The 20641-nt window shown below is 36.4% G+C and overlaps 1 protein-coding gene across 1 annotated transcript; it reads left to right on the top strand.

Moving 5' to 3' along the window:
* Positions 1 to 10748: 10748 nt before the first annotated feature.
* LOC125870456 (bifunctional bis(5'-adenosyl)-triphosphatase/adenylylsulfatase FHIT) lies at positions 10749 to 20266 on the top strand. Its single transcript, XM_049550891.1, has 5 exons — positions 10749 to 10903; positions 11005 to 11115; positions 19335 to 19481; positions 19761 to 19859; positions 19951 to 20266. Exons 1-5 carry the CDS (start codon positions 10787 to 10789, stop codon positions 20062 to 20064), a joined length of 588 nt encoding a protein of 195 aa, XP_049406848.1. The 5' UTR covers positions 10749 to 10786; the 3' UTR covers positions 20065 to 20266.
* The last annotated feature ends 375 nt before the right edge of the window (positions 20267 to 20641 follow it).

Raw genomic sequence — 20641 nt, 5'->3', positions numbered from 1 at the left:
TCAACAATGTTGACTTTTTAAACGGTAGGTGGTTCTGCACCAATCATATCTATTGTACGACAACAACACAAACAAGGCCTGTCAAAGGTCTCATATGAAGAAAAAATATTATTCATAAAAAGCATTACTTAATTCAAAACTAATGAAATACCAAACACTCAAAGAAAAACTCAAAAAAATAGCAAAATATATGTTGAGTCAAGAGGGTATCTACGCATTTCACATTGGAAAACCCTGCAGCAGCATATTGAAGAGCAGAAAAAAGCTCATAAAATATTCTGTATCATAGGTTAGGTATACGCACCAAATCAAGTTCTATTACTCCTCTGCTCTATCACATTTAAAATAAAGAGTTAGTAGTGAAAAGTTTCTTTAAACTTAACACACTTTATTAAATTAGTTCTCCAACCGTAATGTCTCATTTATTGTGAAACTGTTTTTATTTGTGAAATCACAATTTTGCCCTTTCCCTTAGCGTTTTCATACTTAGTTTGTATTGTGGGAATGGATAGTGTGGTCCCTCATGCAATCGGTGTGATTTGGTGATTTTAATCCTTTTGACTGGAATTATATAGTTATAATTGACTTTGTTCAACGTTTAGATATGCGAGCATCGGATCGAGATCCCGCCAGTTCCATTGCGTCCAGAATGTCGAGTTTGGGTGGTTAGTGAGAGTTTCGAAGCCTTAGGTTGAGAGTTGGGTGTTTAGGCGAGAAGTTGACTTTAGGCTTAAAGAGATGTCCGGGAGGGTAATTTCGTCATTTAACCCTTTTTTGAAATTCGACAATCCCGTTGAATTAGGAATATCGAATTTAGTGGGGTAGCTTGTCCAGTTTATTTTTTTCTGACCCCGAATGATTGCCGAGGATCTGGTCGAAGACTTTAGTTTAGAGCTTCTCATGTTCTCTACTCGCGAACGCGAGTCCCTTAGCGCATTCGTGTTATTGAGGTGGCATGCTTACTGCGTTCGCTAACCTAGGCAGTTTAATGGGCCGCGTTCACAGACCCCATTTTACATATTTGGCAATGTAAATTTGGGGATTCTTCCCATTTTTTACTCAATCGAAGCTTAGGAGAGGTAATCTTGGGAGATTTGATTGAGTAAACTCGTGTGGGTAAGCTTCTCCTATCAATTCCTTATCGATTTCTTCAATTTTTATCTTCCAAAAACATCTTTAAATCATAATCTCAATATGGATTTTGTCATGATCCAAGGGTATCCCATAGACGTAACATGGCATACAAGACCCCGAGAGGCCTCATATAAGCCACTTAGCTTTCATAACATAAGATAATAGAAATGAGCAAAAATTTAAACCATTTTTCAACCAACATCAAAGTTTTATATCAAAAAGTGGAAGTCTATTACACTTTCTCAAACCATCTAAAACATTAATATCTTGGGACATAGCCCATACAATAGTGTTCAAAACATAAAATGAAAGTACATAAGAGAAATGGTGGCCAAATCCTCGAATGCTATGAGTATTCACAAATCTTGAGTCTTGCTCTACTAAGGTCCTAGCCACGGGGATGAGAGTCGATACCGCCAAACCCTACATTTGGATAAGAAATGTAGGCAAGAGTATGCATTAGTACAAGAATGTACTAAATATGATAACTTGCATAAACATCAACATAAACATAATAGTTAGACAATATAAGTAATAAGCATAATCAATGCACATAATAGTTAGACAATATAAGTAATAAGCATAATCAATGCACATAATAGATAACATCAACATATAAGGGATACTTCTCATGTAACCTCAAAGCAATACTTAGCCAAGACATGGGTAATCCTCCACTAGTCTTACTCATCATAGAAGGTAACCTTAGCCATCATCCAAGCTCATCACCTATCATAACATCTCATTAGCTTATCTTTTATAGACATGGGTAAACGACGTTTGTCTTTCTATAAAAGCTAATGGGTTGTCGCATCTTGCCTTGCTTACATGGTCACGGGTATTTGCCTTCATGTCCATCCTGTGGGATCACAGGTATTCACCTCCATGCATAACATCATATGACACGGGTATTCTCCTCCACATCATTCTATAAGTAATCATAGGTATTCGCCTCCATATCCTTTCATAATAAGGGATCATGGGTAGTTTGCATCCATGTCCAACATTAGGGGATAAGGGTAGTCGCCTCTTACTCTCCTCTAAAGAATATGGGGATTCACCTCATATCTTTCTCATCTAGAGGTCATGGGTATTCACCTCTTGCCTCATCAATTTTAGTCTTTATTCTAGGTTTTAGTTGAGAAATCCTTTTAATCTAGAATCATTCAATGTAAGAAAGCCTTTCACATGCATAACATAAGCAATTCATGTGGGAACTACCCCTTCCACAACAATTACATCAATACTCAACAATTGACAACATAAGCTTTACTCTCAAAGCACTATATCTCATAGTCATTCTATATGCTCAATCTCAAGCAATTCAATATCATAATCATCTCATAAGCTTCAATCTCAAAGCAATCCTAATCATGATTCATCATATAAGCTTCAATTCTAATGTAACTTATCAATCCTAAATGAATACCTCTAAACCCACAAATTCTTCTTTCATGGCATCAAACCCATTTACATCAATCTCAACCTAGAAACATGGGTTAAGCATGGGTACATGTAAATTCATCCTAAAAATATGTATTCTACGCAATTCATGCATAAACAATAATTACCCAATCAATTGGATCAACATTCATCAATACTTACAATATTGGAAGAAAACCCTAACTCAAATTGGGGAATCTTAGGGACTCCATGGATGGAAGGAATCCATGGATGAAAAGATATCCTCCCTTGATTACAAAGCCCATAAATTCTTGAGGAATGGAGACTTGAACTTGACCCTAGCTTCAACTCTTCATTCTTCTTCAAGTTCTAGAGAGAGAAATATTTAAGAGAAGAACTTTGGGATTTCTTTTGGGTTTTGGAAACAATGATTTGAATGGGTGAGTTTTAGGGTTAAAATGACTTATATAGGGGTCCTAGGCTTGGGTAAAAGGACGTAGTATAGGAAATAATTAATTAGGAAAAGACCCAACTACCCCTGAACTAACTGTCAACTATCACCGACCTACCAACCGACAGACCTAGTCGACAGATCATGGTCTGACCCACGGCCCGTCCTGGTGGACTGTGGTTGGTGGTCAGAGACTTTTGGCCAATTGACGGACCCCTGGACCACGGACTGTGGACCCACCTACGGTCCGCAGGTCCAATCGTGGTTCTGCCCTGCAGAACTTCTGAGGGACAAATCCACGTACCCACCTACGGTCCGTGGCCCAAACAATGGGTAGTGTTTGGCCCTCGTGGATGGCACCTGGGAGTTCTGCATTTTGCTAGTCTTTCCTTTTTCGAATCTAGGGTGTTACAATATCTCCCCCTTGGGGTCATTAGTCCTCAAATGAGATTCAAATTTGTTCTAAAAGATTAGGAGAGGAACTAACAACCTAACCTAACAATGTAATGCATACAACCAAGGAGGAATTATCGACTCCAAGCTAGGACGTTCTCGAAACATCATAACAGGGGTGAAACTAACTCTATCAGCCCATCATGCAAGCAATGCACATATACAAGGAGGAAATATCAACTCCAAGCTAAACATACTCAAATGCATCATAAGGAAGTAGGAACTACATCTAGCGACCCAATATGCATGAACTTCAAAAAATTTTATGTTTAAGGAGGAACTACCTTCTCCAAGCTAAAAGCATGCTCAACACAATCTCATGGAGTTCATATGCAATTCGTTCTAAAAAAATCATAGCTAAAACATGTTTATCAATTCATCTCATGGAGTCTATAGGCAACTCATACTCAATACACTACAACATAAGGAAAATCAATCATATAAACTCATTTTCTTTTAAAACACAAGTTTTCATGAACATGCATAACATAAGGAAATCATGGGAACATCTAAAACACATATGACTTCAAACAAGGAGTAAATCACGAGGAGACTCATTACCTTAAGCTAGAGTAGAAGTAAAAATATGAGGATATCGAGACTTCATATCGGCCTCGGCCTCCAAGTAGCACGGTCAACTAAATGATTCCTCCATAAAACTTTCATGGAAGCAACTTCCTTGTTTCTCAACTTCTTAACTTGCCGGTATAAGATCACAACCGGTACCTCTTCATAAGAGAACTATGGATGTCGGATCTCCGACACACTTCTTAAGCATAGAGACATGGAACACCGGATGCACCGTTGCCAAATCATTCGGCAAATCAAGCTCATAAGCAACCTTACCAACACGTATCAAAATTTGATACGGGCCTATGTATCGGGTACTAAGCTTTCCTTTCTTACCAAATCTCATCACACCCTTCATGGGTGAGATTTTCAAGTAGACCCAATTACTAATCTCAAACTCAAAGTCTTTTTTTCTAACGTCGGCATAGGACTTTTGTCGACCTTGGGCTATTCTCAACCTCTCTCTAATAAGCCAGACTTTCTCCATAGCTTCAAGAATTAATTCGGTTCCTATCAAGGCAACTTCACCCACCTCAAACCACCTTATATGAGATCTACACCTCCTACCATAAAGAGCTTCAAAGAGAGCCATACCAATACTAGAATGGTAGCTATTATTATAAGCGAACTCTATCAATGGCAAGTGATCATCCCAATTTCCCTTGAAATCGATGACACATGCTCTCAACATGTCCTCTAATGCTTGGATCATTTGCTCCACTTTCCCATTATTTTATGGGTGAAAATCCGTGCTAAGCTTCGCTTTCCCATTGTTTCAGGGTTGTTGGAACCATGAGAAATTAACAAAGTAAAACAAATAATTAAGTAATTCTTGAATAGTCTTTATGCATGTATTATTAATCCTTTCATTTTAAATGCTTTTTAACGGTGGCCAATGTTAGAATTCACCTCATTCTTACTTGCCGAACCAAGAAAGGGATTGAACAAAGGAGATTTAGACGTGATAATCTGCTATCTAATAGCCCGACCTACCTACCGCGAAGGCTAATATGTGGTTAAGGGTAAGGGTTAGTAAAGCATACACCCGTAAACGGACCAAGTTGCATGGTGAAATTCCCTAATTGGAAGACCAATCACTTAGACAATACATAACTTACCAACCTTGCATGTTACTATTATTGGAATTATTGCGTTAAAAACTTGTGGGGAACACATGTACCCTAGTTTTCATCTCATATTGATATTTCAAACTATGGATTTTGATTACTTGTTACTTGTTACTACAAATTAATCAACTATTGCTTTATTTACAAATCTCCCATTTTTACGGAAATAATTTTACTGAAAGTAGATAACCTTAAATTAGCCTAAGTCTAGACCATATTCCTCGTGTAATTTGGGCTTATCACCTCCTCAGGCAAAGTCAAAATAGGAGTTGAAGCCAACAAGGTCTTGAGCTTTCAAAAGCTCTACTTACACTCATCAGACCACTGGAAACTCACGCTCTATCGAGTCAATCTGTCCAAAGCAGATGCAATAGTAGAGAAGCTTTAAATAAATCACTTGTAGTGGCCTGCAAGTCCCACAAAACTCTGCATCTCAGTAGTTGACGTAGGTCTAGTCCAACCCCTAACTACCTCAACTTTGACGGGATCTACCTTGAATACCCTCCATGGACACAAGGTGTCCCAAAAATGCCACACTTTGTGCTTGCTTTCACTGTTATCTCTCTACCCCATTCCCCATGAGTCTTGGAGTTTTAAAATGAGTGAAGGCATGTGTTTTCATTGTCAATGTTCGAGGATCGATTATGCTCAATATTGATGTCTTCGTTAGTACTCATAATGAAAAATGTGTTTTGTATTATTTTTGCAAGATGAAGTCGGTGTGGCTTTGCTTTTAAATGATCTTCTTCATTCTTGTGTTGACTAGTTATGTATTTATGTGAGCCTTGCAATGATCATCGCACGCAAGCTCCTTGACTTTGTAGAGTTGTGCTAAATAATTATGTTTGAAGTGCCATGTGTGAGGTCATACTTGAAAGCATGCATGCTTAATTCCCAGAATTTTCCATGTTAGTCTATTTGTCTAGCCTTGTTAAGTGTAAAAAATGACCTTGGGCAAAAATATTGAGAGGAAAGCTAAATATTCATACCTTTGATGACTACCTTGTGAGGGTGTGCACCCATTTTGACACCATTTGAGCATCAACAAATTGTTGTCAACTTTATTAAAACCTCTTGAGCCAAATGATCCCTAACTTCTCACCCATAAAATCCTTTTCGAACCATCGTTTGTTTGAATCCACGTTAACCATGGCAATCAGTAACTACCCACATAAAAGAATGTGTAGAATTCTGCCAAATCAAAATTGTCCCATCATTACCTTATTATGTCACGCCCCGAGCTACCCCCGAGACGCGGACACGGAACCTAGGACCACAAGTGATCCCAAGCTAACCCTGTTGGCATGATCATGAGCATACTAAAGAAAATAAACTAATGCGGAAGCTAAATCATAAATAAAATGAAAAAGATGGGGAATACCCATATACTATAACTGAGATATATGAAAACTGATGAGTTTAATACCAGGAAGATATTAACTCAATACTAAGCTGAATCTATCTATGTCTGAAATAAGCCTATAAACTGACTAGAAGTGTTGGGACATGCCCCAACTAAGTCTAGAAAATCTAGAACTAAAAGACTGAAAACTGAAAGATGACATGACTATTGTCCTCGAATAATGAGGACTCACCACTGATGCTGCTGAACTGGAGATCAGAAACCGATCTACGCGTGATCTGGATGCTGAGAACTTGAACCTACATCACGAGAAGATGTAGCGCACGTATGCGTCAGTACTTGAAAGGTACTGAGCATGCAGGATAGAGAACAGCTGAAATAACATATAACTGAACAAAGCAATAAAGCAATGAAATAATCTGAACATGATATAGATACTGAAATACTGAATATTGAGCTAACTGATGCAATGACCAAATTTATAACATGCTGAGACTGAATTCCGACTGTACTGAATTATGGTCAATGCAATAGAGTCTGACTGAACTGTGGGAGCTACTAATAAGCGACATAAAACCACATGAGCTAAATGTGGAGTCCGATGTTACGCCCCATCGAGAGGACCCAATATACCCTGCCAGAGGTATAGAGGCATGCTGGCGTGATCACTAAACTGATGTTGCCCACATAGGGGACTTACACCTACGTGTCTCGTAGTTCTGGGACTACATGGGTACGCTGAAACCCTAGTCCAACTCGGTATTATACTACTCCCAATAGATTAAGTGGTTAACACATTATGATTGAGTTTCTGTAAATACTGGATAGCTCGAAACTGAACATGCAAACTGAGGATGCAATAATTAATCTGATAATGATGCATTCATAAAATTGGTGCATGTATATCTGAATAACTGAAATATCTGACCTAGCATGTGTAATTCAAGAACTAATCAAATACATAGCTAGGGTTCTGAAATTCATGCGAGAAACGATGTAATAACATGATAATTTGATTTGGAACATCTAAATAACTAATTCATGATGATCTGTTGAAATTATAGAAACCCTAGGCCTGTTCATAATCATGGAATCAAGAATCTGACTGAATTCTAGGGACCTAATGGGCGAAAGGAACCCACTAGTAAAATCCCACATACTTGGTGACGAATTCCACGGAGAAATATTTCGATTTTGGGGCTGGAACTGATGGAACCTTGTTGCGTTCTTGAACTAGGGTTCTTGACCTTTTTCTCCTCTCTTGATTCTAATTTTCTAAGATTTTGACTAATGAATTGACTTGGATAAGTTATAGTTATGTTTCTAGGCTTAAACTGATTAAAACCTCATGATTTAGGGTCAAAACAACATATCTTAGGGGCTAAATGAAATAGGAAAAGACCAAAAGACCCCTGAGTTAATTGCTGTCGGAGTGACTGACGGATTGGACCTACAGTCCGTCACTCAATCTACGGTCCGTCGATTGGGTCCGTAGGTCGAGTCTTCCCGACAAGGCTTCACTAAAACAAGCATAACTTTTTACTTGGAGGTCAGAATTTAGCAAACTCAATGGCGTTGGAAAGATAATTCAATTATCTATCATATCATAGGTCATGGGACATCTAATTCATTTTGTGTTAATATTTATGACCATTTGAAGTTGACCCATCAATAATTTTCATCTAACTAGCCGCTAACCCTCATCTACGGTCAGACCTACGGACCATGGATCGATGACGGTCCGTGCTGGTCGACCGTAGTTCATGTCAGAGGTTGGGTAAGGGAGATCTCGATCCACAGTCACAGACCACGGATCGTGGTCTGATCTACGGACCGTGGGTCTGTCCGTGAGTCGGGACTTAGCTAATTTTTCTGAGCTGGTTTGGGGAGGGGTTGCAATGGTGAACCACAGACCACCAGCACGGGCCGTGGTCTGACCTATGGTCCATGGATGGTGACCGTAAGTTGCACCTGCAACTTCTCAAAATCTGCATTTTTGGTCTGTTTCCAACGCTACCGAGTTTACTAAATCCGACCTCCGAGTAAAAAGTTATGCTCGTTTTAGTGAAACCCTGTCGGGCGACTCAACCTACGGACCCAATCGACGGACTGTAGATTGAGTGACGGACCGTTGGTCCAGTCTGTCAGTCACTACGACAACAATTAAGTCAGGGGTCTTTTGGTCTTTTCCTATTTCGTTTAACCCCTAAGATACGTCGTTTTGACCCTATATCATGAGGTTTTAATCAGTTTAAGCCTAGAAAGATAACTAGAACTTATCCAAGTCAATTCATTAGTCAAAATCTTAGAAAATTAGAATCAAGAGAGGAGAAAAAGGTCAAGAACCCTAGTTCAAGAACGCAACAAGGTTCCATCAGTTCCAGCCCCAAAATCGAAATATTTCTTTGTGGAATTCATCACCAGGTATGTGGGATTTCACTAGTGGGTTCCTTTCGCCCATTAGGTCCGTAGAATTCAGTCAGATTCTTGATTCCATGATTATGAACAGACCTAGGGTTTCTAGAATTTCACAAGATCATCATGAATTAGTTATTTAGATGTTCCAAATCAAATTATCATGTTATTACATCGTTTCTCGCATGAATTTAGAACCCTAGCTATGTATTTGATTAGTTCTTGAATTACACATGCTAGGTCAAATATTTCAGTTATTCAGATATACATGTACCAATTTTATGCCACATTATCAATATATTTCAGCATAAGCCCTATTTTGAGTTATAAATCTTGGGAAGCTTTTCTTTAAGACAACACTTGAGTTTTAAACTAAGTTTTTGAGAAAGTTAAGATGAGTTTTGAGAAAGAGCTTCTAAAACATGATTAGTATGACAATTGAGTAGGTCATCAATGTATGAATAGTATGGTATCTGGATATACCATCAATGTTTATGCAATATGACTTCCCAAGTCATCAATGATCATAGTATAATATGATGTTGAAAGGAGTTTTCAAGTATGAGTATCTACTTGTCAGTATTTTGATTTATTCAGTATTTCAGTCATAATATATACAGTTATACATGCCTCAGTTTATGAATGCATCATTATCAGATTAATTGGTGCATTCTCAGTTTGCATGTTCAGTTTTGAGCTATCCAGTATTTACAGAAACTCAGTCATAATATGTTAACCACTTAATCTATTGGGAGTAGTATAATACCGAGTTGGACTAGGGTTTCAGCGTACCCATGTAGTCCCAGAACTACAAGCCACGTAGCCCCAGATTTACTTAATTACATTAAAAGTGGGTTTGATCCTTACTTGGTCAAAGTGTCACCAAAAACAAAACCAACACTTAATTGACACATTTTATTTAATTTTCTCCGCTAGTTCATCCTTTTAAATACATTATTTTTGACAAAAACAAAACAACTAAAGAATAATGAACAAACCAAGTCACATGTTTGTTATTGTTTTTACATATTGTTTCTTAGCCTTTCACATTCTTTATTCAGAAAAGTTTAAATGTTTCAATTACTACTTTTCTATTCTTTGTTAATACTTAATATAGGAAAATTGGAGAGTCTCAACTATTATAACTACGGCTACTTGTAGCCTTTCTTGATTCTCCTAATTACTTGTCCAGTCGGTGCCCTCCAGAATAACAAACATGTGACTTGGTTTGTTCATTATTCTTTAGTTTTTCTTTTTTTTTTTTGTCAAAAATAATGTATTTAAAAATATTTTCAACTTTTTAAATATGATTCAAAAAGTTTTAAAAAACTTAATGAGAACTTTTTATGATTTACTAGCTCTAGTATAATCAAGGAACACACATTTGAGAATACGAGAGCATGATAAATTTATTACGACATATTTAGTGGTGTCTATGGACATTGACATGAAAGAGCAAGGAAAACTAGTTGTTACTAGCTAAAGAACGAATAATAAATAAACCATAAAATTAAGTATCTTATACTTTGATTGCACAAACACAAACACAATAGAGAAAATGACAATCTACTAATTTATGAAAAATCATTCAATCTTAGAATTCAATTATATCAAAGAATAAATTTTATAATTAAAAATATGTAGAACATAAAATTCATTAAAAAGTAAGAATTTTAATCTTTTAAGTTTTTAATATATGTGAAAATGCCAAATTTCTAATATTAGGATATTAGAAAATGATGATTCATAATCTTAAGTTATTATCTAGTTAAGAAATAAAATATTATTAACTAATGATGAGTGAGTTTTGAGGAATAGAATAAAAATTAATTAATTTGAAGAAAAGGAGAATAGAATAGAAACCTAGAAATGTTAAAGCATAACTTGACTCCATTGTCAAATTTCCTTCAATTTCATAGTAAGGCGAGTAATCATTTGTTTCCCTTAGCGCGAATCTCCTCTTCAAGCAGCCATTCCCAGTCTAAGGCTTGTCTCTCTCCTTACTGAAATCTTGTTTGGTTTCATTTATTTTTGGTTGTTTTCCCATATTAACATGTCTTTTTTGTTTGCTGAAAATTGGAACGCAGATGGAGGCAACTTCTTATATGTTTGGGCCATACAAGATTGACAAAAAAGAAGTCTTTTATTCCACTGATTTCTCCTATGCCTTGGTCAACCTCCGCCCCCTTCTTCCTGGTATTTCCCATCTAAATTGGATTTCTTGTATTTTTTTTTTTAATTTGTTCCTTTACCTTCTTTTTTTTTACCGAAAAATTCATCAACTTCAAACTATGGGATGCTTTCTTCGTAGGATTCCAAATATGATCTTTTTGAGCTGTAATATCAAACGGTTATTCAGTAAAAAAATTATTGATTTTCCCCACCAAAAGGACAAATCTGTAGTGCTGCTTTAGTTGTGATAGGACATGTATTTTTCAATTAACATCATTCTAAAACTATGAGGCTAGGAGGCTTTACACATTGATCACCATCAGGACAGTGGCACCAACTGTTATGTGAATTTAGTACTGTTAGTAACATTCCTAATGTCGTGCTAGTTCTGAAACTTTTGTATTTTCTGAAACATATCCCTTGCTAGAGGGGGTGATACCTTTGGAAGGTGTACTCAACAACACATAACAATCAACACAAATCATTTGGATGGTTGGAAAATTAAAGGCCAAGCTTTCACGATAAAATGTCACAAGAATAATTTTCATCATTATCAGCCTGTCAGGATTAGCTGATTGTAAATACATGATAAGTTGTAAATGCTAAAAAACATTTTTAAGTAATGAAATGTATTTGATAAACAAGTAGTTATGTGTTTGGATATAAGTGTTGAAACTGCCTACGTTGCTCGGACTCTTCAAAAATGTCGAATGATGCATATCGGATACTGCAAAAGTAGTGCATTTTGGTGAATCCAACACAGGTGCGAGAGTCCGAGCAACATAGGAAACAACTAATAAGCAGTTGATGTATTTGGTAAAAGAAGTGTTGATAAGTTGTTCCTTTGTTAGAATAACTAGAGTACCATTAAAAGTTTCGTAAAAAAATTATAAATTTAAAAGTATGTTTGTAAAGAAAAAGAGAAACGACGGATGCACCCAAGGGTGTGACCTAGTGGTCAATTAAGTGGTTGAGAATCCTAAGGTCTCAGGTTCAAAACTCAACGGAAACAAAAAAACACTAGGTGATTCTTCCCATTTGCCTAGCCTTGGTGGATAGAGTTACCCTGTATCTATTGCTGGTGGAAGATGTCAGGTATCCCATGGATTTAGTCGAGGCGGAGGTATCCCATGGATTTAGTCGAGGCGCGCAAAAACTGGACCGGACACTATGGTCATCAAAAAATTATGTTGCTGATGGAAGGTGGCGGGTATCTCTGGATTTAGTCAAGGTGCACGAAAGTTGGCTCGGATATCACGGTCATAAAAAAAAGAGAACGAACGAGGAACGATGGATACCGATGATGAGGAAGTTGGAAGTTTTCTTTTGGGAAAGATATGTTGAGAATTAGAAAAAATATTCAGGATAAAACAAATATCAAGTGAAGAGGAAGTTAGGAGGTTTGTTTTGGAAAGATATTTGAGTCTAACCAGAAGTTGGGGATGACCAACTTATGACTTCAGCTGATTTTTGAGTTATAAGTACTTTGGTGTGTATCTTGATTATAAAGTACTTTGGTGTTTACCGAATGTGTAAATAAGCTAAAAGTGCTTATAAGCTAGTTTGAACAACTTATAAACTTAGTCAAACACCCTCTATGCCCGGTAACGATCAAAGTTGGACTGCATAATTAATAAAGTGATAGCACAGTGATTGCATGTTTATTGGGTTTTGCTTATTCAGCCCTAGACACATTCAATGCCTCATACTTCAAGCATGAATACTAACTGTTGGACCACTTTTTTTTTCTAGTGAAAGCAAATAACCAACATCATACTAGGAAACTGAACACTATCCTAACTTGGACATCAGACAATTGGTAGTGCTTGATCCTATGGCTGTAAATTAGCTGCTAGTCTAGACCTATGTTGCTCGGACACTCCAAAAATTGTTGCAGCACTAGTGTCAGATCCTCCAAAAATGCACTACTTTTGAAGGATCCGACATGCACCCCTTAGCACTTTTAAAGAGACTGAGCAACATAGGTCTAGACTAAGGTCTCACTTACAACACTTCTACTATGATGATCCGGTAATTTGTCAGAGCCAAACTGCTTAGGATGTGGAATCTATGGAAATTATCTTGATTCTGCTATTTTTATACAAAAATCTTCTCCAACCAATGTATAAACAAACACCGAGAACAGATTCTCTTTATGCTCAGTGTGTTCCTTTTGCTACTTCCTTTTTCAATTCATACTTCTGTTATTTGTATATTCTTCTGCTAGTCCATTGTACGTTGTGGTATTTATTCATATTTCTTATGTATCTGGAAAAACAAAAGTTTTATACTTATGTCATCATTTTCAGTTCTTGCATGAATACCATCTATTGAGCTCTCTTTTCTTTTCATGCAGGTCATATCCTTGTGCACTCTGTAATTGAACGGTTGATGGAGATTCATTAAATATTTCTTTTTGTGAATATAGTTGGTTGTGATGATAGTGAGGAAGCTAGAATATGGCGCTTGTTTATCTCCTCAATTTACTTTTAGTATGTTTCTGTCCAGTCACCCTATGCTTAGATATTTCTTTTAATGCAAGACTGTTATGAATCTTATCAGCTCATTAAAGGGAGGCTGAACCCTTAGAGTTCATTAAAAGAGACAACCCCAATCTCTTCAGCTCTTCAAAGAGAGACTGAAACCTTACAGTTCATGGAAGAGAGAACTCTAATCTCTTGCTTTTTGCTGAAAAATGACTTACCGATTTATTCATCAAAATCCCCTTTCTATAGGAGTCTTATTACATCAATAGGAAGTCTAAATTCTTATGATAGTAGGAGACCTAAATCCTATTTCCAACTACTAACTATAATTTAACCTAATTCTTATGAAGCTATGAAACATAAAACTCTATTCTAGAATAATAAATAAAGCTACTTAAATTATAAATAAATAATAAATAAATCTACTTAAAAAATATAATCAAATACTTAATTAATTAACTTCCTCGCATCCACAACATTTTGTCCTCAAGCTCAAATTTCGGGACAATCATTCAAAAGATCTTAAATAGTATCAACTTAATTGTCCAATTATAGTCCTAGCCAATTTATCTTGAAGTTGATGTTGATAAATTTCAATTCTATCAGTTTGCTGAAGTGTGACTAATTCACCCATCCTGTTGCTACCTTTACGAGGTCCAAATTGCTCACAATGATGTGACCAAATTAATGGGTTGTTGATGTTGTTAAAAGTAGGAAAATTCATCTTTGCATAACTTTGCACTATCAAAGGTGAATTACCACTTATTGGATGATTCTTATCGGCTAGTTGAATAGGTGGTGTATTGCCTTTAGTAGCAGGAATTGTTGATCTACCAGTTCTGTGGGCGCTATATGACTCAGGTCTATGGGTTGCTGGAGCCAACTCCCAATCTAAACAATTGTTCTTGGATGACTTGGATAATTTTTTCACTGAGGCGTTGTTCCACTGCTGCAATTTTAGAGTCTATTAGGGTTTCTGTAATGACACGTTCTTCTTGAAATCTGGAAGTGATCTCATCGCCCATTGTGTTAAGACTCTGATACCAAATTGTTATGAATCTTTAGGGAATGATCGATTCATATGGCGATATATAATTAACTCGTTAAAGGGAGGTTGAAACCTTAGAGTTCATTAAAAGAGAGAACTCCGATCTCTTCAGCTCTTTAAAGGGAGAGTGAAACCTTGGAGTACAATGGAAGAGAGAACTCTAATCTTTTGCTTTTTGCTGAAAAATGACTTACCGATTTATCATCAAAAGCCCCTTTAAATAGGAGTCTTATTACATCAATAGGAAGTCTAAATTTTTCTGAAAGTAGGAGACCTAAATCCTATTTCAAACTAATAACTATAACTTAACCTAATCCTTTTTTTTTGGAGAAGGTAACGATTTATATTATAAACATGTACTTATGTAGTACTGAATGCCCCTTTACAAAAAAGTATGAAAATCTAGGAACAAAAACAGCAAGCCTAGCATGATTCTAATACTTCTAGGATTGCTTCTACATCTACGGGGGAACTCGTTGTACACCAAAAACATAATAACAGAATACAATATGTTCTGATCATTTGTAGGGATCTGCTTCTATCCTCAAAGCTTCTAGCATTCCTTTCTCCCCAAATGGTCCACCAGATGCATGCTGGAATGGTCCTCCAATAACTTCTATTCTTTGCCTCAATTCCTGCTTCCTCCCAACTTGAGATAGTGTCAACAATCTTGCTAGGCATTGTCCATTGAATGCATCTGAGATTGATGAAAATCTTCCATAGTTGATCAGTGGTTTTGCAATGTAAGAACAAATGCCTAACTGTCTCAGCTGCTTCCCCACATAAACAACAATGTGTCACCAAAATGTTGTTCCATTTTCTCAGATTCCCATGTGTTAGTACTGCCTCCTTTGCTAGCAGCCAAGTGAAGCTTGCCACCTTGAGTGGAATTTTGGCTTTCCAGATTTGTCTCTGAGGCCAATTGAGGGTTAGAGGAGCCCTGTTTATGACCTTGTAACCTGAGCTCACTTTGTATCTTCCTCTGTTGTGCTCTGTCCACCGTAGGCAGTCCTCCCCTTCCTTCAAACCTTGAAATGATTCCAACCTTTTAAAGAACTCAACTAATCTACAAACTTCCCAGTCATTTAAATTCCTTCGGAGAGATAGATCCCAACCTTGGGGAGACCACATTTCAGCCACTGTTTTGTCTTTATGTAGTGCTAAGTCAAAGATGTCAGGGAAGATCTCTGACAAATTTTGATTACCATGCCATCTATCTTTCCAGAATCGTGTCTTGATACCATTGTGTACTGTTATAGTAGTATGATTCCTTAGGAAAGGCCACCAGTTTCTAATTGATCTCCAAACAGTAACACCATAGGGATTGGTTGCTTCCTTGGTGACCCATGAATCCATCTCTCCGTACTTCAATTTAATCACCTTGCTCCACATTGAGTGTGGTTCATGAGCATATCTCCACAACCATTTCAGCTTTAGAGCCTTGCTTTGGTTCTTCAAATTTTTGATGCCTAATCCTCCTTGTTTTTTTCCCGTGATCAGAACTTTCCATTTTACCAGATGGTATTCCTTTTTTTCCTTGTTTACTTGCCAGAAAAAACCCTTCTTAGTTTATCCAATCTCTGTACTACTCCTGCAGGTATTGGGAACAAAGTTAGCATGTACGTAGGAAGGGCATCCAAGACTGCATTTATCAAAGTGAGTCTGCCCCACTTTGATAAATATTGTGTTTTCCATCTGACCAACTTCTTCTCACATTTCTCCAAGACAGAATTCCAAATTTCTTTGGACTGTGGTTTATTAACCTAATCCTTATGAAGCTATGAAACATAAAACCCTATTCTAATAATAATAAATAAAACTACTTAAATTATAAATAAATAATAAATAAATCTACTTAAAAAATATAAACAAATACTTAATTAATTAACTTCCTCTCATCCACAACAAAGACACATATGTATTTGGGTGTATATGTGCAAATAAAACATGCCTCTGTGATCAGTTTAGAAAGTTCAGCACTCTTTTAAATGGTGACTCACTCTTAATCGGTCAGCTAGTATAGCAACTATGCTCAATTGAACCCGTATCATCCAGTCCGTTCTGTTTAGGTCTATTTTATTTTGTACTAAGTACTTATATTATTTCTTATTTTAGGTAATTCAAGGTTTTTTTTGTTTTTTGTTTTCAAATTAGAGGTCTTCTTTTCTTAAAATAAAAAATTTAATATTTTTTAAGTCCCACACTTATCGTTGCATGGATACAAGTCACAACCATTATATAATGACCTATGAAAAAACCAATCCCTATGTAAATGTAACAAGAACAATCAAGCATATTTTTCTTCTGTTCTGTTATGTTCTTAGGTATTAAACCTGCATTGTTTCCTAGAGGTTTAGATTTTCTTAGACGGTTTTCTTCTATGTGTTTTGAGGTCTACCCCGTCTGTTCTAAAACATTTTCAGTTCTGTACATATAGACCAATGCTGATGCATATAAGGTCTGTGAAGAAGAAGATCATAGCTAAACTATTTACACTCCCTTTCTTATATGGTCATTTCTAATCTTGTCCATCTGAATATTCACGTCTTGTGGATGTGTTGAGCTTTAGGGCCCAAAATTCTCTCTCATGCAGAATTGCTACTTTTACAACCATTCTATAGTAGTTGCTTTCATCTTATTGTGTTTATTATCTCTTAAGTGATTCCTTATAACTCCTCTCTTTCAACCATCGTTTTTTAACGTCATGTATTACATTTAATTTATCTGGGAAGGGAAGCCTTGGAGTAACTGGTAAAGTTGTTGCCATGTGACCAAGAGGTCACAGGTTTAAGCCGTGGAAACAACTTCTTGCAGAAATCCAGGTTAAGGCTGCATACAATAGACCCTTGTGGTTCGGCCTACTCCCGACCCCGCACATAGCCAGAGAATTAGTGCGCCGGGCTGCCTTTACATTTAATCTATCTAGCTATTCTCCTAAAAGATTAGCCTAAATATTTGAATTGTCTTCACTTAGACATTATAATCCTGTCTAATCTCTTCAAATTGTAATGAATTTTTTTTTACTTCACCTACCTATTCTTTATGAAGATGCTTGCAGTGCTTAGATGTTGTCTTCGTTCTACTTATTCTGGAACTCTTACTTTCTAGAATACTTCTCCATATCTCCAACTTTTGGTCAACTCTAGTTTCGTCGATCAATACTAAATCATTTGTAAAGAGCATGCACCATGTAACCTCATCCTACATGCTATTGAATATTGATTAGCTCTCATAACTAGGTAAACAAGAACGTGCTTAGTGTAGATCCTTTGTATAAATCCACCCTTAATGGAAACTCCTTTATATCTCCTCCGTATCTCCTTCTCTCTCTGTTCCATCACTTTTGAACACTCTTTCATATATCCTTTTTAAGATGTGTGTATTTGATATGAATTACTTTCTTCTCAAGTACCAACTAAAGGTCTTTTCTTCACACTTGTATTAGATGCTTTCTCCATCTCTAGTTTAATTAATATCTTATGGAGATCCTTTATCCTATCTCTATAAATGTTGTTCAATCTTTTTAGCAAAACTAGGAACATTGTTATAAATCTACCATGCAAATTGGTTGTCCATCATCTTTGTAGTTTCCCTAAATCTATGATCTATCACTCTTTTCCAAAGCTTCATGATCTGAATCATACACATAATACCATGTTAGTTTGCAAGACTTCGAATCTCTCTTTTGTTTGTATATATTCGAAACAAAGTACTTTTTTCACTTGTTTGACTCTTCCCAGATGTTAGTATAACATTAAATAGCCTCGTTTTCCATACTACTCTACTGGATACCACGAGGAAAATACTTTTCTATCTCTCATATTATTCATGGTATCCTTCACTTTTGCAGACCTAACTTAAAGATTTCTATCATGAATGTATCAAAATATGTAATTTCTCCTCGTGATTTGTGTTGAGCAATTGATTGAAATAACATCTTTCTCTCTTTGACTCCCATCTTTGATCAAAATTTGTTGGCAGTTGTATTTACCCTTGGTTCACTCCTTTACCGCTATTCTCTTCTAGTTGTGCTACTTTCCTCAGTAGATGCAGAAAAGACATCCAAAAAGCTAGCTGTGATACCCTCTGGACATATATGAATTAAACTTGCTTTGGAAATTCTAAGGATATGTTTTGTCTTGTCTGATAATATACTAATTTATGTTAAAACTCTGCAATACGTAGGAGTTGGCTCCCTTAACTGGAGCATGAAAGTTCGCAACCAGATAAAAATAGTGTTATTTGATGTACCCTGTATGACTTCTGTCTATCATTCCAATTTTACCAATGTTCCCCTAAGGGACTACTGTAGCTTATATGATTGCTCTCATAGACTCATCCTCCAAATACAGTTAATAAACTTTTCAAAGACCATCATTATGAGTTCATATTTCTTGAATTATGATAGACAGTTGAGAACAAATTGTTGTCTATTGGAAATGATGCTTGTTCCTATCTTTTGAAATATCTGTAACTTTAATTTTCTCCCACCACTGTAATAGGTTCTGTTTTGTGCTTTATTGGCTTTTGCACACATAATACTCTACATCGTATTACTTTCTTAAAACGCTCGCATTTTTTTTTTCTTTTCCTCTGACCTGCAGTATGAGGTGGCATTCTTCTAAACATTTTGCTAATATGCTTAGAGCCTCAGTTATCTCCAATCTTAAAAACTTTGCTATGGTTACTTTGGTATACTTAACGAAATGTACATGTGCTTGTCTGCCCAAGGCGTGAAGTACAACGCTTTGCTGAGCTTACTACTGATGAGACTAGCGACTTGTGGATTACAGCACAAAAAGTTGGCAAACAACTTGAGTCATACCACAAGGCATCTTCTCTTACATTTACAATCCAAGTAAGTAGGCTTTGTTGTTATCTTTAACCATAATGTTGTATGTTCTCAAAAAATACTACAGATTCTGATATGCTGAAATTTTCTAAAAGACATGTAAATGCAGCATTTGACATATATACAGTTTTCTCCGCATCAATTTTGATATAAAATGGATAGGTGGATTTTAACTGTGTTGGAATTGTGCATACTCCTTGCAGTTTCTAATATGTATTTTGTTTTTTGGCCTATCCTCTGCTTGGAAAGCTGGTGCTAAGTTATTTGTTTCTGTTAATATCTCAGGATGGACCCCAGGCAGGACAGACAGTTCCTCATGTTCATATTCACATCATCCCACGGAAAAGTGGCGATTTTGAAAAGAATGATGAGATTTATGATGCTGTAAGATTCAAATATCTGCTACTGATTGGTCATACTTAGTTGGGTGGATTTGAAACATAAATTATATTAATCCTTCGCATTGTTCATACAGTTGGACGTGAAGGAGAAAGAGATGAAGCAGTCACTTGATTTGGACAAGGAAAGGAAAGACAGAAGCATTGAGGAGATGGCTGACGAGGCAGATGAATATAGAAAACTTTTCTAGTGAAGAAGCAGATGAAACTTTTCTTGTGATGGGGCTTACATCATCTCATTATTACTCTCTTAGAGTCTAACTGTTGCCCAAGTGCTTTATTGATCACCAGCTATGGTGTGGATCTAACATTTGGATTCCTTATAAACTATATGTGATAAAACTGAAGCTGTTGCTGTTTTCTCCTATACGCAAATTCTTTTCTTTGGATGAACCACCTTTTTGAGAGCTGTTGGCTATTATGTACCACTAATTTTCACAGTGACAGCTAGAATATAATTTGAAGGGGGTGAGAATTTATCTCCTTTGGTATATAGGCTGTGTCCACACTGGAGAATCGAACCTTGAATTTATAGCAAAAATATGAGTTGAGGGAATTCTTAGGTTTTAACCTAAACCCGAATTCTACTTTGGAGTTAGGATAGCCAAATATGAGTTTGTGGATAGACGACGCTACAGAAGAATGTCTGCCTCTGCTTTATCATCAGGAAAGATGTTACAACCTATTGAAATGTACATGATCTTTGAAAAGTGACCTAGGAATTGTACTCAGTAGCTACTTTTCACCCTGCTATTTAAGTTATATCCA

The sequence above is a fragment of the Solanum stenotomum genome, chromosome 7 (assembly GCF_019186545.1).
Source record: "Solanum stenotomum isolate F172 chromosome 7, ASM1918654v1, whole genome shotgun sequence".
Taxonomy (NCBI): domain Eukaryota; kingdom Viridiplantae; phylum Streptophyta; class Magnoliopsida; order Solanales; family Solanaceae; genus Solanum; species Solanum stenotomum.
This window is presented reverse-complemented; position numbering and strand designations above follow the sequence as displayed.

Excerpts from the sequence above, each read along its gene's own strand:
- LOC125870456 (XM_049550891.1), top strand. The coding sequence starts at position 10,787 with ATGTTAAAGCATAACTTGACTCCATTGTCAAATTTCCTTCAATTTCAT. Across the intron at positions 19,482-19,760 it reads CTCTTACATTTACAATCCAA|GATGGACCCCAGGCAGGACA; the intron begins GTAAGTAGGCTT and ends TTAATATCTCAG. Across the intron at positions 19,860-19,950 it reads ATGATGAGATTTATGATGCT|TTGGACGTGAAGGAGAAAGA; the intron begins GTAAGATTCAAA and ends TTGTTCATACAG.